This window comes from Rattus norvegicus, chromosome 2 (assembly GCF_021556685.1).
Source record: "Rattus norvegicus strain SHRSP/BbbUtx chromosome 2, alternate assembly SHRSP_T2T, whole genome shotgun sequence".
NCBI classification, from domain to species: domain Eukaryota; kingdom Metazoa; phylum Chordata; class Mammalia; order Rodentia; family Muridae; genus Rattus; species Rattus norvegicus.
In genome coordinates, this window is record NC_141535.1 from 120,652,233 (window position 1) to 120,679,381 (window position 27,149).

The 27,149-nt window shown below is 40.8% G+C and overlaps 3 protein-coding genes across 7 annotated transcripts in view; 1 reads left to right on the forward strand and 2 right to left on the reverse strand.

Moving 5' to 3' along the window:
- The first annotated feature begins 366 nt into the window (after positions 1 to 366).
- Exosc9 (exosome component 9) lies at positions 367 to 11,300 on the forward strand. Of its 2 annotated transcripts, none has more exons than XM_087619098.1 (12): positions 367 to 506; positions 781 to 875; positions 1,520 to 1,639; positions 1,755 to 1,857; positions 2,448 to 2,585; positions 3,638 to 3,720; positions 4,778 to 4,910; positions 6,991 to 7,079; positions 7,973 to 8,117; positions 8,658 to 8,799; positions 10,757 to 10,835; positions 10,962 to 11,236. In XM_087619098.1, exons 1-12 carry the CDS (start codon positions 441 to 443, stop codon positions 11,038 to 11,040), a joined length of 1,272 nt encoding a protein of 423 aa, XP_087475224.1. In that variant the 5' UTR covers positions 367 to 440; the 3' UTR covers positions 11,041 to 11,236.
- Positions 10,410 to 17,933, reverse strand: Ccna2 (cyclin A2). Of its 3 annotated transcripts, none has more exons than XM_087614263.1 (9): positions 17,620 to 17,933; positions 16,727 to 16,970; positions 15,719 to 15,799; positions 14,609 to 14,721; positions 14,203 to 14,426; positions 13,394 to 13,601; positions 12,689 to 12,802; positions 12,238 to 12,371; positions 10,410 to 11,960 (listed from the first exon to the last, which is right to left on the reverse strand). In XM_087614263.1, the coding sequence occupies exons 1-9, from the start codon at positions 17,788 to 17,790 to the stop codon at positions 11,912 to 11,914; spliced, it is 1,338 nt and encodes a 445-aa protein (XP_087470389.1). In that variant the 5' UTR covers positions 17,791 to 17,933; the 3' UTR covers positions 10,410 to 11,911.
- Positions 17,934 to 19,086: 1,153 nt separating this feature from the next.
- Bbs7 (Bardet-Biedl syndrome 7) overlaps positions 19,087 to 27,149 on the reverse strand; it is a 39,663-nt gene continuing 31,600 nt past the window's right edge. For both annotated transcript variants that reach the window (NM_001012180.1, XM_087626263.1), the window contains 6 exon segments: positions 19,087 to 19,519; positions 20,181 to 20,326; positions 22,104 to 22,227; positions 22,354 to 22,457; positions 22,552 to 22,661; positions 24,693 to 24,857. In NM_001012180.1, coding sequence (NP_001012180.1) covers positions 20,193 to 20,326; positions 22,104 to 22,227; positions 22,354 to 22,457; positions 22,552 to 22,661; positions 24,693 to 24,857 — 637 coding nt within the window. In that variant the 3' untranslated portion in view covers positions 19,087 to 19,519; positions 20,181 to 20,192.

A 27,149-nucleotide genomic window follows, 5' to 3' on the forward strand; every position in this document is an offset into this window, starting at 1 on the left:
ACCCTTTCAGCTTTCTCTGACATAAGTCAGCATCCTCTGTATACTATCTCTGTGGTGAAGTGCCAAGGAATCCCGATTGGAAGATGGTAGACAACCAGAGCCAAGAGCTGGGGGAAATCTTTTGCTTCCTACCCCCGAAGAACTGTTTCGACTTGTAGGGATAGTTAAGTCTGTTGAATTCAGTCAGACATAGAGTGAGATTCTATTTCAATAAAATGTAGGAACAGGACGGTGCTGCAAATGCTAATCTCCACTGCGATGCCGCGATCAACCCGGGAAATTCTCCTAGATTAGCTACCGCAGCTGACCCGATCTCTAGTCCCGCCCACACCACGCCCCCTGAGCCTGCGCCGGGATGATGACGTCGGTTTTCCGCGCCGTGAAGAAGCCGGTGTGTGGATTTGTCTCGGTGCGGTTCTTCCTCTGCGTGTCCCGCCACTATGAAGGAAACGCCGCTTTCCAACTGCGAGCGCCGCTTCCTGCTCCGTGCAATTGAGGAGAAGAAGGTGCGAGGCCTGCGGGGTGGACACGCTGGCTTTGGGAGTAGACTCGGGTTACCGGTGGATTCATAGTCAGTTCGACCTGTGGTGTGGACTCGGATGGTTCCCAGTGTGGACTCTGCCCATTCCCCAAGCCTCAGGCCAGTATTTTACCCTGGCCAGTTCCTTTGAGCCTCAAGCTCCACTAGTATTCAGTGGCGGGGACATTGGAACCCAGGATCAGACACACACAGTTGCTACTCATAAATATGTTAAAGGAATAAATGATGTTTGTTTACAGCGGCTGGATGGCAGACAAACCTATGATTACAGGAACATCAGGATCTCATTCGGAACGGATTATGGATGCTGTATTGTAGAACTGGGGAAAACAAGGTAATGGGATTCAAGTTAGATAGTGCAACCGGAAGTGTGAAAATTACAACATACTGACTCTGTTGTTTACCGAGCAGCTCAGAAGTCCAAACATGCGTTTTAAAAGTCTGTTTAGAAATATGTTTCTTTAATGCCAGCCTTTTTAGTTTTGTGCTAACACTTCAACTTTCAACAAGTGCTTTCTGCTGTATGAGTATCGTCGTTCCGTGTGACCTTTCTAAATCATGTAGACAGCTAACACAGATCACACAGTTTATCTGCATATCTCATTTTCTAGTGTGAGGAGTGTATAGATTGTGTCATCAGTAAGCCTCGGTTTCCCTTTTATTCTCAAGTGATGTAAGAAGAGTTTTCCTTTCAGTCATTATTTTATGTATACCAATATTTTTTTATTTTTGCATGAAATCTACTTAACATTTAAAAAACTTTATTATTGTGTATGTGCACTATTATGTGTGTGAAGGCAGCCTTGCTGGCCCCAGTCTATGACATTCTGTATGTAATTTCTTCCTCTTAAGTCACACTGTGTTATTTAGAATTTTTGTTTGTTTGTTTGTTTGTTTGTGTGTTTTAGATTTCTTCACTTTTTTTTTTTAATTGAAAAGAATGTTTAGTTGACCGCTTTGCACCTTTTATTTTTGCAGAGTCCTCGGACAGGTTTCCTGTGAACTTGTTTCTCCAAAGCTCAATAGGGCAACAGAAGGTATTCTCTTTTTTAACCTTGAGCTTTCTCAGATGGCTGCTCCAGCTTTTGAACCTGGCAGGTATCTCACTCTTTATTAAGCTACTTTAGCTGTAGAAGAGCTTTACCATCAGTGAAACATTGTTCTAATGCCCACAGTTGAAGTTTATGACGTTAGTTCATTCTTATTTCCATAGGCAGTCAGATCTCTTGGTGAAGCTGAATCGGCTCTTGGAAAGGTGTCTAAGAAATTCAAAGTGCATAGACACTGAATCTCTCTGTGTTGTCGCTGGTGAAAAGGTGGGACATATGCTCAGAAGTTTCACAACGAATACTGTTGATTCAGACAGAATTAAAACATAATCAGGATCTGGAAACACTGCAGAAGAATCAGTTGCCAGCACTTAACATGGTAGTTCACAGCCACCTGTAACTGTACTTCTAGTCTTTTGGGGTACCAGGTGTGAGTGTGGTACATACATACATATATACATACATACGTGCAGGCAAATGTGCATAGATGAAAAGTAAAAATAAATGTTTTTTAAAAACATAAGTTTCAGATGTTGGAATGCTTCCTTTATGTGCATATTCTCAGTCTTTCGAATGAGTCGCATAGACAAGTTAACTATTACTACTTCAAGTGTTCGTAAAATTAACTGCATATTTTACTGGACAAACCAGAAGGATTAATTGCATATTTAAAAATAACTGTGTGCGGGGTTGGGGATTTAGCTCAATGGTAGAGCGTTTGCCTAGCAAACACAAGGCCCTGGGTTCGGTCCCCAGCTCTGAAAAAAAAAAAAAAATAACTGTGTGCAGTATTACTTTCCCAGTGGCCATTGGTCACGATCAGTTGGGATTTATTTTTGTATTGAATTCACTTTCAGGTTTGGCAGATACGTGTAGACCTACATTTATTAAATCATGATGGAAATATTATTGATGCTGCTAGCATTGCTGCAATCGTGGCCTTGTGTCACTTCCGAAGACCCGATGTCTCTGTCCAAGGAGAAGAAGTAACATTGGTAAGCTTCCAGGGTTCAGATCAGAATCGTTCCTATGATGGGTATCCTAGATGTGCAGACAGGTGGTTCGTAGTGGAGACATATGGTAGACAGAATTTAGGTTGATTCTAGTCTTTGTTCACAAGACAAAAACCGCAAATGGAAATTTCACATTCTCTCACAGAATTGTCTGTCAATAATAACATGACCCTGCTTGTTTTTCTATAATAGAACTATGGCTCTTTCTTTGGATTGATTACTAGAGAAATGGTTGGTCTCTGTGTAGGTCAGCATGAGAGGCCTATATTACCCCAAAAGGCCTGAGGCTTGCCAGATTTTCATGTTTCTTCAGGCCCTTTGTTTATTAACAAAGTAGATGTGTCAGTTTGTGAGAATACCTGGAGGGCTTGTTACCAACACACCACTAGGTTCTTCTTGGAGAGGAGGATAGAGTAGGACCTAAGAGCTAAGACTCTAACTCAGAGTGCCCAGGTGGTTCTCATGCTCATCCCGGGATCACCGGGAGAACCAGTGCTCCATGCTATGCTTCTCTTTTTGCCAGGGCGGTCAGTTTTGATTTATATATTGCATGATAGAATAATGAAAGTGTACTGTTAGAGCCCTGGGCTGCAAAGGGAACCATCTAATGCCCAAGTTTTCTGAGTAGCCATTGAGAATGCTCTTTTGAGGCATTTTGCCAGAGCAGAATTTGAAGGCTTGGCGGCAAGAACAGTGCTACAGAGGAAGGAGAGCGTAAAGAAGCTAAAAACGGAGAATGTGATTAGTTTACACGGAGGTGGACTCCTTATCCTCAGAAGTCCAAGGGCTCCTGTGTAGCACTGGATGTGTACCTTCCTAAAAAGGCTACTGAAATGAAGCTCTGGGGTAGAGGATTAGTCATGAGATTGGTATTTATCATCATAAAAATTTAAGTAGGCACATAGTTGTCAGAGTCACACAGGTAACTATAAAAGACATTATTTAGTTACCCACTATTAAGTATTTCCTATCTTAGTGTTTTGTATTTTTCTCATTTGCTGACTTTAAGACTTTGGGCTTTTCTTCTGAAACAGTATACCCCTGAGGAGCGTGATCCTGTGCCTTTGAGCATACACCATATGCCCATCTGTGTCAGTTTTGCTTTCTTCCAGCAAGGGTAAGTATTATCTTGTCCGGGGTTGAAAATGTAAGTATGTCTGGGACTTGGATTGGGTCTTGTAACTCAGCTCTCTATGTATCTGAGTTGACTGTGACCTTCTGATTCTCCAGCTTCTGCTTCCCAAGTGCTGGGGTTACAGGCTTGTGTCTCTGTGCCTGGTTTAAATAGTGCTGGGGACTGGGCTCTGGGTTTGTGTATGGTGTGTAACAGCTGAGCTAGATCAGCTCCAAGCTAAGAACTTTATGCTCTGTTCAGATCTGCACAGACCTGCTCTCCTTAGTATTCCACCGGTCACTGGTTTCTTCCTATCTTTGTAAGGGTTTTCTTAATAGAACTGACATTCAGTTGTTATAAATGTATCTCTTACTGTTTTTCTGCTCACAGCATACTTAGATAGTAAAACCCTTCCCTGAGCTAGATAAATGCCTTGAGGATTATGTGTGGGCTCAATTGAGATTGTGCTTGGGGTAAGGGTTGCTGTGGACCAGTAGAGCATTGGCAGTGTGAGGCATAGTTCAGGGAGCAATTCCAGGAGCCCATTGCAAGGGGAAATGATTCGCAAACCAGAAAACTTGCTTCTTTCAACTGTCTAGCCTTTTCTTCACAACTCCTTGTTAAATTCTCACAGTATAAAATGGGGAGGCTTATACAACCGTCTAATGTGCTTCTAAGTAAGTGTGATTCTTAGATCTTCAGGAGAAACTGCCATGCGTAAGAACTGGAGAAACAGTTCCAGCTGTTAGTCACTGTAGGTGACTCTCTGTCAGGAAAAGGGCACTGCAGAGGCAGGCAGCCTCTAGAACTTAGAGGGCAGGACCGCAGTGCCACTGTAAAATGAACCAAACTAATGTTCTCTCATTCTTTATCTGAATTTACTGTGACTTCATTGTAATGGCCAGAGACACAGATTGCATTTAACTGGAGCTATTGAGCTGAAGTGACTCAAACCCTTCAGTATTGACTTTGAATGCTGACTAAAAATAAGACAAACCCATTCTCCTAGACACAGCACTCAGCTTCAGATATGTTCAGGGTCGTTTAACATGTGTTTCAGAACATACTTATTGGTGGACCCCAATGAGCGTGAAGAGCGAGTGATGGATGGCCTGCTGGTGATCGCCATGAACAAGCATCGAGAAATCTGTACGATTCAGTCTAGTGGTGGGATAATGCTGCTCAAAGACCAGGTTAGTGCTGTAGCCAGTTTCCTGTAAGAGGTCTCTTTTCAGAAGTTTTAGTGTGATTTCTTTTCTAAAATTATCTTTTAAAAATATTTTTATTTATTCATTTTTAAATTCACTTTTTATCCTAATCACAGCCCTTTCCCTTTTCTCCTCCCAGTTTCACCTACACAAATCCCTCCTCCCATTTCTTCCTCACCTTCTCACTAGGGAAGGGGACCCCATCCCCCTGGGTACCACCCTACCCTGTGGGATCTAGTGCCAGCAGGAATAGGCATATCCTCTCCTACTGAGCCGCAACCAGGCAGTCCAAGTCAGGCCAGCACACCCAATGGCAGAGAGCAGAGACTGGGACAGCCTCCGTTCCACTTGTTAGGGGAACTACATGAACAACAAACTGCACATCTGCTACAAATGTGTAGGGGCCTAGGTCCACCTGCTGCATGCTCCCTGGTGCCTTAGTTAGGGTTTTACTGCTGTGAGCAGACACCATGACCAAGGTAACTCTTAGAAAAAAAACACTTAGTTGGGACTGACTTACAGGTTCAGAGGTTCAGTCCATTATCATCAAGGCAGGAGCGGGGCAGCATCCAGGCAGGCATGGTGCAGGAGGAGCTGAGAGTTCTACATCTTCACCTGAAGGCTGCTAGTGGAAGACTGACTTCCAGGCAGCCAGGATGAGGGTCTTAAAGCCCACACCCGCAGTGACACACCTACTCCAACAGGGCCACATCTAATAGTGCCACTCCATTAGCCAAGCATATGCAAATCATCACATACACCTACTCCAACAAAGCCACACCAAATAGTGCACTCCCTTGGCCAAGCATGTACAACCCATCACACCTGGTCAGTTGCCCAGACTCTGAGTCCCCATGGTCCCAGGATAGTTGACTCTGGGTTTTCCTGTGGTGTCCTTCACCCCTCCAACTTGCTTACTTCTATCTGCCACTCTTCCACAAGGCTCCCTGGACTCTGCCTGGTGTTTGGCAGTGGGTCTGCTGCTGGATGAAGCTCCTCAGAAGGCAGATGCACTAGGTTCCTGTCTGTTAAAAGTATCCTTTAACCAGAAGCCACAGGGTACTATAGTTGACTAAGACTAGTTATGTTAGCATTCAGTACAGTCATCACATGGCCATGTAATGTCAAAGTGGGCATGAGGTGTCCTGTTTTTCCTTGCCTCTCCCTGTATGTGTCCTCTAGGACAGTGGTTCTCAACCTTCTTAATGTTGCCACTCTGTAAAACAGTCCCTCATGTTGTGATGACCCCAGCCATAAGATTATTTCATTGCTCCTTCATAACTGATTTTGTTGCTATTATGAATTGTAATGTAAATATCTGGTATGCAGGATATCTGAAATGTCACACACACACATACATACACATACACACACCCCAGAGGAGTTGGAGCTCACAGGTTGAGAACTGCCCTTCTAGGATTTGGTAAGGAACCCAGGCCAGTGAACAAAGAATCAAACTACTATTTTTAAGCATTAAATGGAAAAATTAAGAGAAAAATAAATTTTACTTTTGGAGTTTGGATAAAACCAGCAGTGATACTCAAACCCAGGCACATATCTGGATCACATGGAGGATATTAGAAAATAGGGTGCCATGTAACATCTATTATAAATATTAAATGCTAGGGAGAGGTTTAAGTCATATTGTAACTGAAGTTTATAGCTTTTGGGCAAATGACTTGTCTCTGGGTCTCAGTGTATCTGTACATTAGGAAATTATTGCTGGCACCATAGATGCAACTGAAGCGTTAGTGTGTAGGCATCTGGATACAAAGTGGTCAGTGATTTCCATTATTGTCACCAGCACCATTGGTACTAGGATTGCAACCACTATTGATTCCTGTGGATTATTGTCACAGAAAGGACGTCTGCATTCCTGAACACATTTTATCTGTTGTCTCTGTACTATTTTCATGTTTTGTCTTAGTTGTATTTACTGTGCCTTAATTTGGTATTTGGAAAAGAAATGCTCAAACTGTAAAGGTGGAAAATTGACGTCATGGTTTTGGGTTTATTAAAAAAAGCTGTTTGGTTGTTGTCTGTAACAGTCCGTATTTATAAACAGGTTTTCAGGTGCAGTAAAATAGCTGGTGTGAAAGTAGCAGAAATCACAGAGCTAATACAGAAAGCTTTGGAAAATGACCAGAGAGTTAGGTAAGTATAATTTTTCAAAATGATATGTTCTTTAAATTCGTGTTTTCTAAGGTTTTCTCACCCAAGGGCAGCCATATAATTTTACACTTGCTCTTTACTTAGTTACTCTCAGTTGTACACACTAGTGTTTAGTTGAAACTTTATTCTTATTCTAAAAAGTCACAGAAGTGTTGTCTTTAAAAGTTAATATGTTCTTATGAAAGAAAAATCTAATAACTTAATAGAGTACACATGCTGGTTCGTAGCTCAACTTCCTGTTACCTTAAGCAACTTCTGTGTTTTTCTTGTTCTGTGGGAGCCTGGTGCCTTCTGCTATAACTGACTTGAGGATTAGAGAATGTACTTCCAAGTACCTCACACATGTGAAGCAGAGGTTCAATAAATAATTATGACTTTTATGTCTTGATAACTATAGTAGTATTCTAGTTTGATTCTTGTTGCTGTGATAAAACACTGACCAAAAGCAACTTTGGGGAGGAAAAGATTTATTTAGCTTACACATCCAGATCACTGTCCACTGGTGGTGAGGAACCTGGAGTTAGGCCTCCTGGCTATGCATGTAGCATTCCCTCTAATCAGGGAACTCACTCAGAGCCAGGGAGGCATACCAGATCCAGAGGAATGCTGATTGCTGGCTCACAGGCTCATGCTTAGCTACATTTCTTACTTAGCCCAGGCCTCCTGTCAAGGGAATGGTGCCTCCCACAGTGGGGTTACTCCTTCATAGTTAACAGTCAAGGTACTCCCTCAAGTGACTCTAGGCTGGTTCAAGTTTAGTAAAAGCTACCCAAAATCTAGTAATGAAGCAAGTCTATTTCTTCAAAGACAAAATATTAATTTTTTTCTTTTTTTTTTAATCTTCAAAACAACCACTACCAAAAACCCATCTATAGGAAAGAAGGTGGAAAATTTGGCTTTGCAGAGTCTATAGCAAATCAGAGAATCACAGCATTTAAAATGGAGAAGGCCCCTATTGATACCTCCAACATAGAAGAGAAAGCAGAAGAAATTATTGCGGAAGCCGAACCTCCTCCAGAGGTGTATCTTTATTGGGTGGTTTTTTACAGTAATATGATGCGTAATTTTTTTGTTTTGTTTTTTAAGGTTATAGTGTGCATATTGAATTTTGTTTTGGGGGAACTCGTACTATAAGAGGAAGATACCCCAAATTGAGTTGATAGTGTAACATCTATCTTCTCTTCGTTATCTCTAAAAACTGTACATTTTTCTATTTTAAGAACCAACTTAGAGCTGGGGATGTAGCTCCTTGGTGCTGCACTTTTCTACTATGTTTAAGGCAGACCCTGGGTTTCATTCCGGTTTTGGTTGTATTCCCCTTTCCCTTTAATTTCCCTTTGAGAAGTGGTACTTCAATATTAATGACATGGCCAAGTTCTTTATGCATTGCTGTGTAATCTTGAGATCATGTGCAGTTGCTCTTGAGCTGTGGAACACAGGAAGCGTCTTAGAGGGAACCTGATCTCTTCTCAGTAGCTCATTAACCATTGCAGATAGTCAGTTTTCTGAACTTGTTGAAGTGTTTCTAAACCTGTGCTGTGGACTCCTGGAACTGCCCAGATTGGAGAGGGAATAGAAAACTCCTGGGGTGACCTTGAAGATTCTGAGAAGGAAGAGGAGGAGGAAGGTGGCATTGATGAAACTGTCATTCTTGATGATACAAAGATGGACACGGGAGAAGTTTCTGATATTGGGAGCCAAGGTAGGTAATGCTTTTAATGTGTTCAGAGACAGCTACAATTGAGATATTTAAACTACAGATAAATATGTAGAGGGGTATGGGGATTATAGATCATATATAGGGATATTTCCTGTTTTTGAAGGGGATTAAACTAAATTTAAATTAAATGATTGAAGTTAAAGGAACTATTAATACTAGTTCTAAAAGAATGTTTTTATTTTTGTGAACTGGTGGTATGCTTTGGCATACTAGTGATACTTTTAATTGAACAATTTTTAAAAATTACACGTAGCCAGGTGTGGTGGCATATACTTTTAATACCAGGACCATGGAGACAGGCAAAAAAAAAAAAAAAAAATCTCTGTTCTACATAGGGAGTTTCAGGCAGCAGGATTAGAGATCCTGTCTTAAGAACAAACAAAAATATATCCATGAGCATTTTAAGATTTTTCTTAAAGATTTCGTCCTGACAACAGCCTTGTTTAGTTCACTTCAAATATAAAAAAGCTCCTGACATGGGCCAGAAAGGTGGTTCAGCTGTGGTGATACTTGATGCTCAATCATGGTAACCAGAGTTTGGATCCAATGCCCTCCTAATTCCAGCTCCAAGGAAACTGACCATCTTCTGGCCTGTGGGTGCCAGCACATATACACACAAAACTTCAAAACAAACTATGATGGCACAGTACTGCTCAGTACAATTATCTGTGGTAAGAAATGTTACTTTGTACGTTGGCTAAGGTAGCAGCCACTACTGTTCGTAATGTTGAACATTTTAAATGTGGCTTGTCTGAAGTTAGTAGGTGTGGCCACATTGGTAGCAGTGACCATCTTTTTAGGGTATAGTATTCTTTAGAAGCTAGATGTGTTCTTGAGTATGCCAGGGTGGAGTTCAGAGGAACTTGCTGGAGTCCCAGAAAGTTATGAGCAACCCAATATGGATGCCAGGAACTGAATTCTGGTTCTCTTGTATAGTACATGCTAAAAGACTTACTATATGTGTGCTACAGATTTTATGAGTGCCTTGAAGGCTAATCAGGCACCAGATCTAGAGTTGCAGGCAATTGTGACCACCCCAAGCCCCCAAATCTGAGTGCTATTACCAGAACTCATGGCAATATGCACTGAGAGAACATTCTGCCTGCCTTCATAAAAGGGAATTGTTACGTAAGCCTTTGGTGGTATTGTTTTGACAGGGGAACAGTGTTGGTTTAATTAGGTAACTGGGGGGTTGGGGATTTAGCTCAGCGGTAGAGTGCTTGCCTAGCAAGCACAAGGCCCTGGGTTCGATCCCCAGCTCCAAAAAAAAAAAAAAAAAAAAGAAAAAAAAGAAAAAAATGAATTAGGTAACTAGGTATTTTAAGGTAAAGAGCCTAATTAGGATTAGTGATGCTATTTCTTATCATCTCACTCTGCACATGTGTATACCTCTTTTCAGAGGCCTTTGTTTCTGGTTTTAAGAATCCCGAGCGGGGTTGGGGATTTAGCTCAGTGGTAGAGCGCTTGCCTAGGAAGCGCAAGGCCCTGGGTTCAGTCCCCAGCTCCGAAAAAAAACAAAAACAAAAAAAAAACAAAAACAAAAAAAAAAAAAGAATCCCGAGCAGTGAAACACACAGCCAGCCAAATGGGCAAAGGGTTAAATTGCAAGCTTTATTTACACACATATATAATTACTGTTCAAGAGAAAAATGGCAAAAAAGCAGTTTTCTACAGTTTTCATGGTCAGCTCTGGTAGCAAGAACATCCTAGCTTACATGTCCTCTGGGAGAGAAAGAAAAAAAGAAAAAGCTTACAGAAAACATCAGTTTTTACAAATTTTCAGAGCTGCGAGGAGCTACTTAGAATAGGGTAAGATTTGGAAAGAGTATGTATCAGCCTCCAGGCAGCATAGTTGAGCTTTTAGTTAGCCTGGAAATGGGAGCATTAGGACCTCTGATGTGGTCAAGTAGTAAACTCCTTTTTTGGAATTTTCTTAAAGGTGCCCCTATAGTGCTATCAGATAGTGAAGAAGAAGAAATGATTATTTTGGAGCCAGAGAAGAGTCCAAAAAAAATAAGGTAACAAATTTCTGGTCTCTTTCAAATATACATTTAAAAACTGGCCGTAGTTCTATAAAATGGTCCAAGTGGTCTAATCCAGGACAGATGGGGGTACAGTGAGCTGTTATATTACTTTATTCACAGAGCTCAGACCAGTGCAAACCAGAAGGCACCAAGTAAAAGTCAAGGGAAAAGGAGGAAAAAGAAGAGAACTGCTAATTAAGCTAAAGTGGTGTGGATGTGTATGTATATATATATAAAATATATATATATAACTAATAAGAGGGTATTTGCTCAGTGCTAACAGCTCTGGATATTTTTTATTTGAAAATCTATTATGAGCTGAACTTAATAAACTGTTTTGTCTTTAACATTATGCTTCGAATAAACTTTCTGGAAAACTTTTCTGTTGCATAAAAGCTTCCCAATTCATGTAAAACCTTATTTGTAAAAGTTGGTAAATAAAATGTCTCCATAAACTACTGTAACATGTGAGCTCTGAATGAGTTCTGCTACACTGAAAACAGATTCATCTACTTTTGGTTACTTATAACCAAGTCAGAAACTTGGTTTGGTTGCTTACAATTATTAAAATCAATGTCAAAATTTGAAGGCATCTTTCCCTGAAATATTTTATTTTATAAAAAGCTTTCCCTACCCCACCCTCAACAATAAAACAAATCAAATTAGCTTTTTTAAGTGACATCATTCTTTTTGCCTCAAATTAACTTTGACTTGCAAAGATTTCTGAATCAATTTATTCTTATTATCCTGACAGTTGGCAGCACCAATGTTAACAAACCAATTAAAATTAGCCAAATTATCTATCACTTTCAAAGATTTCCAAATCAATTTATTCTTATTATCTTGACAGTTGGCAGCACCAATGTTAACAAACCAATTAAAAATTAGCCAAAATCTAAGATAGACACATGTACAAAAGATATACAAATTAAAACCATTTTAAAAGTAATGGATAACATAATTTGTCTGTGGCTATACCATCTACATTCAGAAATGATTGTGAAATTAAAACCAAAGATAAAAACTGTACAGCATGAACTCTGAGCGATTTCCATTTCAGTCTTTCACTCTCACACATTTAGTGTCTCTGGTGGGTTGAGAAGAGAAACACTGTGATATCTGTTAAGCAGAGGAAATAAAAACCTATTAGTAAACATTCATCGGGGAGATCACAGAACAAACAATTTATGCGTCCCAAGACTGGAGAAATGCTACTTTTATTTGATTAGACTAATGAGTTTAAAAACATTTGATACTTAGGACACATATCTGTTCCCTTACCCATCTCTTACCAGATGCAAAGGCACAAAAGCTTCCTATGTTGACATAAGATCTTACTGAGGTGGCTGTGGCATATTACTGTTATCCTTTAGTCAGTAAAGAATATGGTTCTTACTTTGAATGCTTGTACTTTTCCCTTATTGACTGTTGGGCATGCTGTGGTGCTTTGAGGTAGGTCTGGTGAAGGTCCATGAGACAAGGCTTAAGACTTTCTAGGGTATATCCAGTCTTTTGTACCAATGACTCAGGCTACAAAGAGACAACCATTGAGTTTTTAGTAACAGCACAGGGCACTGACCATGAACTCACAGTTGATCTAAATGTTGGCACTAATCTTTGACACATTTTTTAATTTTAATTTTTATAAATTTATTTACATTCCAAATGTTGACCCCTCCCCTTTGCCTCCGAGAGTGCCAACCCCCACATTTTAGCTCACTCTTTTGACTGTTTACTTCCCCTGCTCGCAGCAGGTGACTCAGACTCTAGAAGCAGAGCTTTCAAATGCAAGTTTAAGGTTAAGACAAAGAACACCAATACTTGTGAAGGCAACAGTTAATACATACCCAGCTTTGTCCTGTGACTGTGTAGAGAGCTAAGTGGAAGGCAGCTCCAGCAATAAGCGATGGCAAATACTTGAGGTATGGGTCAGCATCTATCAAACTTAACTCTCCCAAAAACTGCAATGAAAACCAAAACCAAAACAACTTTACAGTCACACATCAGACTCAGATTCAAAACCTTGCTTCTTGACCAGTTTCTATTGTCTTGGGTACTCTCACTGGTTCCGTACCAGCCCTGGGAAAATTATTTCAATGTTCTGCTCTATTCTCAGCTAATAACTTAAAACAGCTACTAGGATGTTCTCTTTAAACCACTAGTTAGTGCCTTTCTGGAATGGTCATCTTTGGGCCTTCATTGGAAAATTCTCTCCTGGACCTCTCAGCCCTTATCCACGGACACCAGATACTCAAGTCTCTTACATATGCCATTTCATAAGCTAATGCTACATGCATATCACTAGTACAATATTACGTGTAATACAAAAAAGATCGATTGATATGTGTTTATCCAGTACATAGGCAGTTACATTTAATGTCTGTTCATTGATTCCATATGCGCAGAGCCCACAGATATAGAGGGCTATAGGATTTTCTGTGTATTGGAGCATTAACTATCTGGAAATACTTTCTCTCTTAAGCAGTGTTATACAATGAAACTAAGGGCTTGCCCCTAATTGCAACCTAAAACAAACCCCAAACTGGACTTACCATCGCTAAGCTTTCTACCTTGCAGTTGGCAGGCTGCAGGTGCAGGAAGTACTGGGTAAGGAACTGATTTACTGTTGGTGCAGCCAAGTCAAAAGCAAGGACTTTCAATACAAGGTGCTCCATTCTCAGAACCTGCTTCTTGGAATAGGTATCGTCCGTAATATACACAAACTCTGCTACTTCTGGGGGGTATATTTCTTCAAACTTTCTATAACAAAAGAAGTTGTAAATGAGTTTTTTCAAAAGAAGGTCTTGTCTACATAGACTGTACTCTACTCACTTCCACCAACCACACTCCCACTGACAGTTGACTGCCATCTCTAGCTGAGATGATTAAAAACCAATTCATAGGCCCAAATCACTAAGGGACTTCTGATTTGTCTCCTGAATACAATTTTTTTTTAAATTTCCTGATGTAAGGAAGAATTTGTTTATACTCCAGAAAGCACTTTATTGTAGAAGAACCATACTTTCAAACTCTTCATCTAGTGTGATAAAATGTATTCTCATTCAAGGCATGTAAAATCCAGATCTGGAAAGCTTTATATTTTAGACTTGAAAACAAGTTTCACCCTCTACTCAGAATCATCCCATAGCCATCCCTAAAGGTGTCAGTGTTAAAACTGGGGGTTGAAGAGATGGCACAATGACTGGGACCCAATGCCCTCTTTTGGCCTCAGCAGGCACCACACATGTGCTACAGATACGCACGATGCACAAAGGCAAAACACCCAATAAAATATAAATGGAATATAAATGGGGGGAAGGAGTGGTGAGTGATGATTTTGAACCAAATTAGCTAGACTTACGAAGCTAGCAGCATAGCAGCTGTGCCCACAAGCTGAAGCTTTCCTCTTAACACAGACATGGAGGAGAGGAATCTATCAATGTAGTTCACAGCCAAATGCAGGGTCTCATTCTGTAGTTTATATTCTTCTCCCACTTCAACTAGCCAGTCCACAAGGATGGCCCGCATACTGTTAGTGATGTCTGGCTGCCTCTTCATATAACTCACTTTAGGTTTACATTTAACCTGAAGAAAAACTCAGTAGGGTTAATTAAAACTATGATTAGTTACTTCACCATTCACAAAGACACAATTAACATACACTGTAGCCGTTAAGTTTAGCGTTGGAGTAACTTGCTAGCAGTTAGCAGGTGTCCATCGTTAGCCTCTCTGCTTCACTTAGCCATTTTTGATGAACAGAGCCTTACCTCCATTTCCCTAAGGTACGTGTGAATATCTTCATGATAGTCAGGTACTTCATTAACATTCACTGGCTTTTCGTCTTCTAAGACAATAGATATATCCATAGCATGGGGTGATTCTGTGTATGACATTAAAGTCAAAGTATTTATCTCTTTCGATAAAAACACCCTAATGGCAAAGCAACACTGAATATCTTATTCTGGTTTTAGGGCTACTGTCCTCATAGCTCTAGGATAACCTTAATCCCAAAAAAGAAGTATACATCAGTAGGCTACTAAGAGGACTGAGAATTACCTTAACGTGTCATCTTCCTCAAGAGATGAGTAGATAATACAATGGTTCTGTTAGGACAAGTACTTAACATCAAATTTTAAAATAAATAAATAAATATATATTATGTATGTTTTGAGATCGCAGAACCTACAGGTTGACATAGTCAGATCACAATGAGGGAGTAACTAGAATTGGGTAAATGGCATATATTACCAAATGTTAGTAAAGATATCAAGTCTGTCATACCATGTTCAAACAGACTAACTATAATCTGTAAGGGACTTGGTGTTTGTTAAACAGGGTCTCATTCTGTGGGCCAGACTGGCCTGAAATTCACTCTGTAACCTAGGCTGACAATCTTGCCTTAGCCTCCTGAGTGCTATTGGGCATTAATATACTCAGCTCTAGTTTTTACCATTTAAATTATCTTGAGATAGGGGAATCTGTGTAATAATAGTTTCCATACCCTCCTCCTACCCCATCAGTAGAACTAAGTGAACTGGGGGGCTGGGAAATGGCAGTGCAGTGCCTGCTGGATAAGCATGAAGATGTGCATTGCATTCCCAGCACCACTCAAGCTAGATGTTGTGGCATTGTCTGCAACCCTAGACGGGAAGAAGAAAAAGGGTTGAAATACTCAGTTCCCTGCAGTTTGATGGCCAGGCTGTCTAGCCAAATCAGTGAGCCCCAATGAGACCTTTGATTAAGAAATGATATAGAAAAGTGATTGAAGATACCCCAAAGTCAAGTACTCTCTCTAGCCTCTACATGTACCAGCACAGGCAAGCGTAATACTCCTTCCCCTGGCACACATATAGCATAAGGTAGAAAGTGACAGATACCAACATCTCTGGTCTCCACAGTGAGATCATAGCACCGGCAGAGCTGTCTATAGCAGCTATTCTGCCTTCCATGTGTCTGACCTGCAATCTGACAAACATTTAAATTAGTTTTAAAGGAATGGCAGATATAATGCTTAAAACTGTAGGCTCAAGGAGCACTCTTAGGACTGGCATGTTAAGAAGTGAATCATACATAAAACTGAAATCTATTATCTCAGCCAAACACTTATAAAGTCATATTAAGATAGGCATTTAAGATCTAATTAAAATTGATGTAGCTTTGTCCAGCAGTGCCCTCCCTGCTGGTTAAGGATTTGAGTCCTTTTATAGGTCAGTGGATCTGTGATCCTTTCTAAGCCCACTGTAGTAATCTTAACTCACTGTGTTATGAGCAGGTAAGCATAGTCTTAAAACTCAAAAATATCAACCGCAGGAATTTTGGTGACTGCAGTCGATCAGTGCTAAAGTACAGTGGTAAAATCCGTTAGTCATGGCTATGATGAACACATTTGGAGTGAAAATTTTAAAAATGCTACGTATTTTAAATATATTTGAAACGACATTTTGATTCGTAAACTGAATGTAAATAAACCTGAAATTTGCAAAATTAAAAAAAACCTCAAAAATATCACTAACCCAATCAAGTAACTAATTTTTTAGCTTAATAACAATCTTTAGAGTATGCCAAGCAAGGTACGGATGGTGCCAGGCCTGTAATCTAGAATTTGAGAGGCTGAGGCAGGACGGTTTGAGTTCAAGGTTAGTCTGAGCTACAGATTGAGATCCTGTCTCAAAAGGTAAAGGTTTGGTGTGGTAGCACATGCCTTTAATCCCAGCAATCAGGAGGCAGAGGTAGGTGGATCTCTTATTTCAAGGCCAGCCTAGTCTTATAGAGTATGAGTTTCAGGACAGTCAAGAATACTCGAGAAACTCAGAGGGGGAAAAAAAGACAGCAAGGAGGGAAGGAAAGAAGAAACAGGGACTGGTAAAAATAAAGAGTAACCTTACCAAAACTACCATCCATTGGATAATCAAGAGGTACCAGTGGTTTTCTGGCTCCGGGTAAAGAGACAGCGGCACTAAAAGCCAGGGCATCTTCACACTGAGTTTCTTTATGCTCAGCTGGCCTCTTCTGAGTCTCTTCAGCTTCATCCACATGAATGGTGAAGGCAGGCTGTTTACTGACTGCTTTCCATGAAGGAACAGTAGGGACGTGCTCATCGTTTATAGGAAGGTCCTTAAGAGGCGCAACCTAAAGAGAAGGAATTCTTTTTTAATACTTTGCTTCTTGCCCTGTGGGTACCAACTTTTATTTCCAAATACTCTTAAGAAAAATGTAAGTTCATGAGTCAAAGTCCAGGTAAGGTGAGTAAACCGATTTGTCACAGCCATTTCTACAAAGGCTATAAATGCAACGGATTGGAATTCCAAACTAATCAAAGACTAAAGTTAGGGGAAAGAACTGATTCACAACTTTAGCCTCAGGGTGGAGCAAAACAGCAAGTCTGGCTAAAATGGCGGAATTTACCAAGCAGAATACTTGCTTTATGTCCTTCCCTTAAGTAGTAATCTGTGAAGCAGATGGTGAGGGGGAAGGGATCTATATCCTACTGCAATGCCTGGCTTTAAAAGTGGAGGGAAAGGTACATGGCCGAAGTCGACACGCGGGGCACTGCTTGGTATGACCCTAGAATTTTTAGGAAGACCGCTCCACTAGTGCTGAAGGGCAGTATACACGGGTCCGCAGGGCTCGTGGGGCTATTTGGTACTAAAAACGCCCGGACCGCAAAGGCTGCAGCCCGACTACCCCTAGAAAGCTCAGCATGCTTTTTGGCCCTCTGGGCTGGTAAACCCAAGACCGCTTCCGCCCGGCCCTCCGACAGACCCCCGCGCCCTTTTACCCGCCGAGTCTTGAGCCTCTGCTGCGGCGCCGGTCCCCGCACCTTCCCGGCCTTCAGCACCGCCTGCGCCCGCGGCTGCTGGGCTGGCGCCACTTTTTCGGGGTTGACATTCTCCTGGTCTTCCTGCTGGGAGAGCAGGGCCGAGCCCGCCTGTCTCGAGTTGCCCGGCATTGCGGCTCCGGTCCGGATCCGTCGGCGGCAGAGCGTGCAAGGCGCCCGCCGCTCCCGGGCTGCGCGGGACCCTGGCGGCCGACGCACGGAGCAGGCGCTGCGGGAGGGAGGAGCGCAGAGCCCAAGTGCCGCGAGCCGCGCGCGGCCCGCCGGCTGTTCTTGTAGTTCAAGTAGCCCGCGACTATTGAAATGGACCAATGAGGGCGGTCGGGGCCAGTGACGTCACCAGGAGCGCCGGTCGCCGCGAGCAAAGGCCCGACGGGAATCTGGCAGGGCGGGCGCCTGAGGGACGCGCCTGCGCAGAGAAGGGCGGGGCAAGCGGCAGCCTTCCGCAACTCTCCGATCCTCTGTGGGTCTGTAACCTCCCAGGATCCTACCAGAGCAGCTGGGCGGACCAGACTAGCCCTCGGGGCCTCGGAGTGTCAGCATTCCTGTCAGCTAAGGGGTGTAGCGACTTCCCCTGGTCGCTGGGTGGCGCCTAGGCAGGACTGTATGGACTCAGCTGACTAGCCGCTCCCTTACCAGCTGACTAGCTGCTCCTCTCTCTCGGTGGTGCTGCCCATTCAACACAGGGAAACTGATATTTTTACTGTTTACTACTGCTTCGCCTCTCCTGTATATATTTTTTGTTTGTTGTTTTTGAGGCAGGGTCTCCCAGTTGTCCTGCGATTCACTGACAATCCACCCGCCTCGGTCTCATGAGTTCTGTTCTAGGACTAAAGGCATGTGTCACTATGCCTGGTATTCCAGTAAACTTTTCCTCGCCTCTAATAAAGATGGGTCAATTTAAAATGCCAACTTGAGCTATTGTTGGTACCAAGTGGTGTATTACAAGAAATTCAGATGTCCATTTATTTTGTTAATCCTTGGTTGTGACATCAAATAGTACACCATGAAGTTCCAGTGACCCAAATAGATATTACATTTAAAATGAACTGCATGAGTTCAAGTTAGTTCCAAGTCAGCTATTTAGTGAGACGATGTCTCAAGAGTAGAAAAAGTGTGCATAAGAAAACGGGGCAGCCAGGAGGCGGTGGCTAAACCTTTAATGCAGGCAACTCACCAGGCGGGTGGATCTCTTGTGAGTTCAAGGCCAGCCTGGAGGGCAGAGCTAGTTCCGGGTCAGCTACACAAAGAAATCCTGTCTTGAAAACCAAACCAAACCAAACCAAACCAAACCAAACCAAACCAAACCACCCCCACCCCCCCCCCCACACACACACACGGAGGGAAGGAGGGAGAGAGAGGGAGGGAGAGAAATACAAAACCTTACTAAAATAAAGACCCAACTATACGTGCCTTAAATGTTCGTATTTAATATTTAAGAATTGCACATAAAATATAATAAAATGTAATTATTGTTTTCTGAAAAATTCATATTTACCCTTTGAAAACAAAAGACAGCTTATTTTCTCTTATTTTTTTAGTATTTTAAAACTTTCAATGCAATATTCCCCTGAAATGAATGACTAAAACTTCTGTTGCTTTTAAGTCTTCTTTTTTCCCTCACGTGTACAATAAGAAGGAGTTTTGTGGATACTAGTAGGGGGGAATCTTTGAAGCCATCACTCTTCTGGTTACACACAGGAAAGACATCCATCTGAGGTCCCTCAGGTCTGATCAGGCTCTGCTTACTTTGCTGGCCACAGTCTACAGCACTAAGCCAAGTATTTCAGATTTCAGGAGGATCATGTCACCAAGGAAGAGAAAATGGGAATCCTTCCAAATCCTAGGAAAAACTTGGTAGGTTATTTCTACTTTCTGATAACACAGAGCCCCAACCTCATAAAATACTAGCATGGTCTCTTAGTCACATATGCTTCACTTAAGTGGTTGAAGAATTTGCAGAACAGTCAGGAAGATCAAGTAATGTAAATATAAAGGTAAAATATGTTAGGAAACATGAATAAATATATATTTCCAATTTTCAACTTAGAAATTAAAATACCAGTTGCCAAAATGTCATAAATAACTCTTATAATCATTCTCCTTATGTTGGTTTGTTTAGACTTTTAGGATGGGGTCTTCTGCTGTAGCCAAGGCTGGCTTGGTCCCCTCTCAGATTCTGAGGGCCAAGAATTTAGACACTAGCCATCACAACCACCTCTACTTGTGTCTCTTTTTTTCTTTTTGTCTTTCTTTTTCTTTTTCTTTTTCTTTTTTTCTTTTCTTTTTTTTTTTCCGGAGCTGGGGACCGAACCCAGGGCCTTGCGCTTGCTAGGCAAGTGCTCTACCGCTGAGCTAAATCCCCAACCCCTCTACTTGTGTCTTAAAGAGGAGAAGAAAAGTGTCTTCATTGCTGAATGACTCCAGGAGATAGGCGTACCACTTAGTTATAATATCGTGGGTATTTGATGTAGCAATCAAGCATGCTGCACTGTTGGCCCTACCTTGTTTATCTTTCATGCTGCATCAAAGAAAGAAATCAGTGTGTTCTGGTCATAGCTGTCGAGAATCTCCAGGAGTACAGGTACTTTGGTTTTTACATTAGTGCCTTTGAACTTAAATTTATCTATGAAAAGATCAGTAATCATACCTAGAAAGAAAAATATTATTTCTTGTCATTGATTAGTTCTTTTAACAATGCATGTGGCATGCTATCATCACCTGAAGTTCCATTATTCAACATATACGAGCCTAGAAAAGGTTGGTGCTTTTAAAAACAGATGTGTATGTGGGGAAGGTTGAAGCAACATTAGAGACATAATTATTTGATAACCATCCTAACAACGGGTTATAACTGCTGACTCAGCCAAGCCAAGCCAGCCATTTTGAATCTATGTTGGTGCTCCCTGCGTCACAGTGACTGCTTTTCAATCAGGAAGCATCGTCTGAGCTGAAACACTCCACCTATTGGCTTACTGGGTGCAGAGGTCTGGGAAAATTACTTCACTTTTGAGTTTCCAGATGGAAAACAGAGATACCTCAATTTGTCAATCACTTATACAAGACCCCTGGATATTTTAGGAAGAAGAAAAGGAAAAGTACCATGGATATACTGGTCCAGTAGGACTGAGTGCCATTACATGCTAACAAAATGGCATCGCTTTCACAGTGAATATACAGGTGAATATTTGCACTAAGGGGAATAAAAAAATTAGAAAAAGTCTCATACCAGTTTAAGCAAGGTTTCATCATGAAGTCTATCAGAATAAGACAGATTTCGCTGGTAAATGATTTATAAAAGTAAAACTTTGTTTTTCAAAGCTGCTTTCTGGAGTTTGGAACCACAGATAAGAGATGATAGATCTGCAACACCATCATGTGAGGATATTGTAAAGGAGACCCCATGCTTGCCATATAGTCAACACTTTTCATTTATGAGGAAGGCTTGGGTGCATAATCAATTCTGTATGCAGGCTAGTGGATCGATGTGGGCTGATGGCACCAACCGCGACGGCAGCAGGCTACATTTCAGGGAGAGGGGCCTAATGAAGGCTTGGCCACTAACTAGGTATGTGAAAGCAAACTTAACTCTCCTATTTTAGCTAAATATTATTGAAAATGAAGATAAAATCATCTACTTTGCAGACCTCTTGCAATGGTTGAATATCTCATGAAAGATGGTGCTGTGTGCTGCACACAATAGATCTCGGAGAAAGACTGCATTCAAAGCTTCTTCTTACTCTTCCTTCCCTCCGTCTCTGCCTTCCCTTCCATTTCATACAGTCTGTAACACACCCGACTTATCACCAAAGCAGAACAAGTTGTAAACTGTAAACTTAAGCACCATATAAATAGGGCTGGAGAGACGGCTCAGTGAAGAGCACTGGCTGCTCTTCCAGAGGTCCTGAGTTCAATCCCAGCAACCACATGGTGGCTCATAACCATCTGTAATGGGATCTGATGCCCTCTTCTGGTGTGTCTGAAGACAGCTACAGTGTACTTTTATATATAATAAATGAATAGATCTTTTTTAAAAAATCACATAAATAGCCCTACTAATTTTTGCCTAAATAGATTAAATGCTGAATTTTTATAATAGCAACAGAACCTGAAAAATCACTGTGAGAAAGAGTGTGGATGTCTAGTGGGTTGCAACACCTTTTCACTATATACATATATGTTCATGGTATAATTCCACTTTCACATTTATTTGCATTTTTAAAGTAAAAAAGGTTAAGATGGAAGGCCACCTTGGCAAAATATACAAATATTTTGTACAATAAACTGGTCTCCACAGGCTTGTGGATGCTGGGATCTCTGCTTAGCTCCTTTCACAACTATTTGGCAGAAAAGGAGACAAACAAGCAAAACCCCCAGAAAACCACTGAAAAGACACACAGCAGGTTTATCTAGAAGGGCTCACTCACCATAGAGTCTTTCAAGATGGGCAGGCTGCTTTTTGTATTCCTCTTGTAGATGATCAGCCTCTTCTAGGATACAGCGATACTCTGGAATCAGAAAGCTTGTATTTCCCTCATGAACCTGTAATTCCTTATTTAAAATAAAGAAATAGAAGTGTCTTAATGGTCAGATTTTAAGTAGTGTAGCAATGTGTTTTAACTTAGAAAGCCTGGAGCTAACAGTCATGTTCATGATCCCACTGACACAAATCCTTACCTTCAAGGCATCAATTAACTGTACTTTCTTAGCCAGAAGCAACTGGTACTCCAACTTTGGGTGAATTAGCTTTAAAGTATGCTTGACTGACACTTCATTTATCTCTAGAGGAAATTGGTCAGGCACAGTAAGTCATTTACACGAAAAATTTTGCTATTATAACTAAAAAATTGGAATGGGCAATTTTCATTTTTTTACCGTATGATATGTTGAGATTAATTTTCCTTTTTGTAGCTTCTTTAGAAAGCACATCTTTTAGGATGGATATTGTAGAGATGTTGTCAGATTTAAAGATTCCTTCTCCTTTTCTAGAAAAACAATATATTTTTAAAGAAATGTTGTAGGAGCAAGTGACCCCATAAATATATATTTTTAGCTAGCGTTTAGATTTCATTTGCCCTTACATGATCTGCATCTTTCTATGATTAAGGTAAGCACAAACATGTATTCTGGCCTATGCCATACCAAGTCAGCTTCTGAACTCAAAACTAAAGATCCTGTTACACACATACTTCTTTTTTTTTTCTTTCTTTTCTTTTTTTTTTCAGAGCTGAGGATCAAACCCAGGGCCTTGCACTTGCTAGACAAGCGCTCTACCGCTGAGCTAAATCCCCAACCCCACACATACCTCTTAAGATGAGACTTTTAAGTACTTCATTTAAAACATTGTTTCCATGGACATTACTATTACCAATAACTAACCTCATATATAAAATGTATTTAGAATTGCTTATTTACACACACACAGACACAGACACAGACACACACACACACACACACACACGTATGTTTTTCTTTAATGTAATCTCACAAATAAATTGTATTACTATATGCTTTATTCTTAAATCTGGTACTGAACCTGAAAGAGAGAGACATCTGATATTTTTCAGGAACAGCATCTACTGCCACAACTTATAGTCTTAGGACCCTCAGTTTTCTTTAGGAATCCCTACTTCTCATACTAGGAGAATGGAGCACACCTGTAATCTCAGGAATGAGAATATCCTACCAAGGACAAGGATAAATTAGTAAGATTCAAGCTGCACATTCAGACATTTGGGACACAATGAAAATTTAAAACCATGAGTTATGATTATTAACTATTTTTCAAAGATATAGAAAACAACTTCAACAACATCGTAGCAGAAAAATTTCCCTACGTTAGTCAAAGAAATGGCTATGCAGATACAGACAGTCAGAATGCCAAACAGACAAGGTCAGAAAGAACAACCCCTTGTCAGTACAGTTAAACCTCTAAATATTTAGAACAAAGAAAATTCATTGCAAGGAGCAAGAGAGAGTCATCAAATCACATAAAGGCAGGCTGCTCAATAGGAGCGAATTTCTCACGGGAAACTTTAAAAGCTGGGAAACTTAGAACCTTCAAGTTTTGAAAAGAATAACTGCTGACTGAATTCTCCAAATGAAGAAAAAGACAAACATGTACGTATGTACATGGGGCCCCAGGGGAGGGACAGACAAACCACTTTTGCATAATAGTTAAGCAGGAGACAAAAGGAAAACACTAAAATAGTACAAATGCAGCAAAAGGACAGGTAGTCATACACAGTTTTTAGTTATAAATCTGAATATTAATGTTCTCAATTTCCCAGCCACCAGTCAGAGACTAACAGAGTGAAGTAAAATTCTGGAACTATCTTCCTGTTGTCTCTAAAGCCCACATGTCACCATCAAAGACAGAGGCTAAGTGGGTGGAAGGAAGGAAAAATGTATCCCAAGCAAATAAGCAGATGTGATTGTTCTGAAATATGGCAAAACAGACCTTAAACCAAAACTAGTCAGCAAAGATTAAAAAACCTAACTTCGTGTTGATTAATGGGACAGATAATCTGTCAGGAGGACAATATGATCTTAAACATACACGAACTGAGCATGGGTCCACACCATCTAATAAGACAAACAATAGAGGCAAAATTATAGGTTAGCCCCATACACGAACAGCAGGAGACTTCAATCTCCCATTCTTATTGACTGACATCATCAGGGCAAAAAATAGAGGCATCATAAATGGCATCATAGATTTAACTGGTTTAACAGACATCTTTAGAACATTCCATCTAAAAACTGTAGGAAATTATATTTATAATTCAAATATTACCACAGACTTTATATAGACATTATTAGAAAGATATTCATTTTTACTTATTCATCTTTACTAACCACATTCTTAGACTCATTGATTCTATTTAATAGCTTCTGTTGAACATTATAGATTTTCAATTTTATTTTGAATTGAAAATTTGAAATTATTCCTGTCTTAAATTAAAACGTAGGGCAGGTATTTTACATGACAAATGACAAATGCCTGTTCGATTTACCTGTATGCACACTCCAGCTGTGTGTCCAGAAAGGTATTCTGAAAGTAGAAAGTTGCACATTCCCCCGCTGGAGGCTTTTCCGGCACTTCAGGCAGGCAGAGCACGGCCCAGGAGTGAACCTCGGCGAAGCTGAACTGGCCTGTTAGAGTCAGCGTGTTCATGGGCCTGCCGTTAAACAACAGACGCACACATTTGTGTGATCAGTGGAAAACTATACACACAGGGACAAGCAGAACTTCAAATACACAAACATTTAACCCTATCACTTTTTAAACTTTTACACAGGGGCTCTCCTTGCAGCCCAGACACTCACTACAGACACCAGGCTAACCTTACACACATACTTTTAGAAAGTTCTCTGAAATTAATCTACATACCACACAAGTGAACATTTTAATTTACAGGTAAACTTCTGAATGCCTGTCTATTCCTATGCTTGCTTGTGATAGGTGTCTTACAGTTGGGTGATGTAAACCGCTTCCTGTTTGTCAGAACATGCTTTATAGATTAAATTGAGATTATTCAAGTTGATTTGCTGGTTTGGAAATTCATCTGGGATCTGCATTACACAGACCGCAAAATGTATGAGTCACTTCAGGAAAATAACCAATTGTGAAGCCCAGTACTGGGCTTGAGGTAGGGCAAGCACAGAAGTGAGTCTTTATTCTTTACTAGCTGTGACCCAGTGATAAGTTAGGAACCAGTCCCTTCTACTTTCCCTGGATTTATTTAAACAACCTCTATTAGTTATTAAATGAAGTAAGGGAGAGACTGAAAAATCAATCAAAGCTAGGAGTGGTAGCCTGGAGATGTAACCCCAGTACTTAGGAGGCGGAGCCAGGAAGATCTGGATCAAGGCCCAGTTTGGGCTACAGAGTATGAACCTATCTTCAAAACATAATTGTCAGCCAATCAAACCAAAAGAGCTTAAAAGGCAAATGGATACTTATGAGGAACTGGGAAAGTGCAAAGCATTAGAAGGGAATGTTCACAAGGCACTTCAGTGGGGTACAGCATCAAGCTAGGAATCAAAAGCTAGAAGGGACTTTTGAGACGTCAGATGGGAAACCTACAACCAGAGAACTAACAAATCACATAGGAATACAATAGAACTGAGTCTCTGCTTCCCAGTGTTCACTGTTCTTTCCGTGGGGGTGCTGGGTCCATTAACCTTGACTTTTAAGCAAAAAGTACAACCAAAACCAATCTATTTCTCAGCAAACCTCGTGATCACATATGTAATTCCATCTATTTGGAAGAATTCCAAGTTTAAGACAAGCCTGGGCGACTAAGTGAGATCATGTCTCAAAATAAAAGATATAGAAAGTCTCAGAATACAGCTTAATAATAAACTATCTGCCATATCCCTATATTCCCTAGGCTCTATATAAAACAGAAAGAAAAAAAAAGGTCAAAAAAGGAATTCTGTTTCCCAGATAATTTCCTAATAAAATTCCCACCTTATGATATTCCCCTTAACATGTAAGCTGCATTAGAAAGAACAGGGGCCTCAGCTTCTAACTACAGCTCTGATACATGTATCAAACAGTGGGCTACTTTTCCAAGCCTCTACTTCCCTTAGCAAAAGACGTAACCTGTCTTTCCTTAAGAGTCGAGTGGTGAGGCTGGAGAGATGGCCCAGCAGCTAGGAGCACTGGCTGCTCTTCTAGACGACCAGGGTTCAACTTGCAGCACCTACACGGCAGCTCACACCACCCTGAACTCTAGTTCCAGGGCTGCCGATACCCTCACAAAGACATCCATGCAGCCAAAATGTCAATAAACATAAAATAAAAATAAATGATATAATAAAAAAGGAATCAAGCAGTAATACTTGTGGGCATGACGTGGTTCTCGAATGCTTAAACTTACAGTAGCCATGATAACCTGCACAAGACTGGGCCATCTCTATCTTGTCACAGAACAAGGAGTTGCTCACAGGGCCCCGGCCCTCCCTAAGAATACAGGAGAAGTTTGAGATCGATGAGTAAGGTACCCATGCTCTGTAAGCAGCCCTAATGAACTTAACTGGGCCACACAAAAAGATAATAGAATGGGAATAGGAGAGGAATTAGCAGGCAAGGGGAAATACTATTAAAATGTATTATGAACATTATAAAAATTTCATTATAAACCCATGTTTATATAAAGTAATATATGCTAATAAAATATTTTTAAATAATAGAAAATATGTTAAGACCTGACCAAAACATGTCACAAAGTATTAAATTCCTACATTATCTCTTTCCTTTCCTTTTTCTTTTGCTTAATTCCATGTTGCCCCAAAACCTCCCAGCATGAAGATGCTTCCATTAGAAATATCAGGAACTATCACAGTTGACTACCCGCCACACTATCGCTCACAGTGCAGCAGAAGAGCATATGGCGGGTAGAAAAGGAAGCCAGGTTTGGGTGGTTGCAGTCGATCCTGGTGCTACAAAAGGGAGCCGGGAAGGG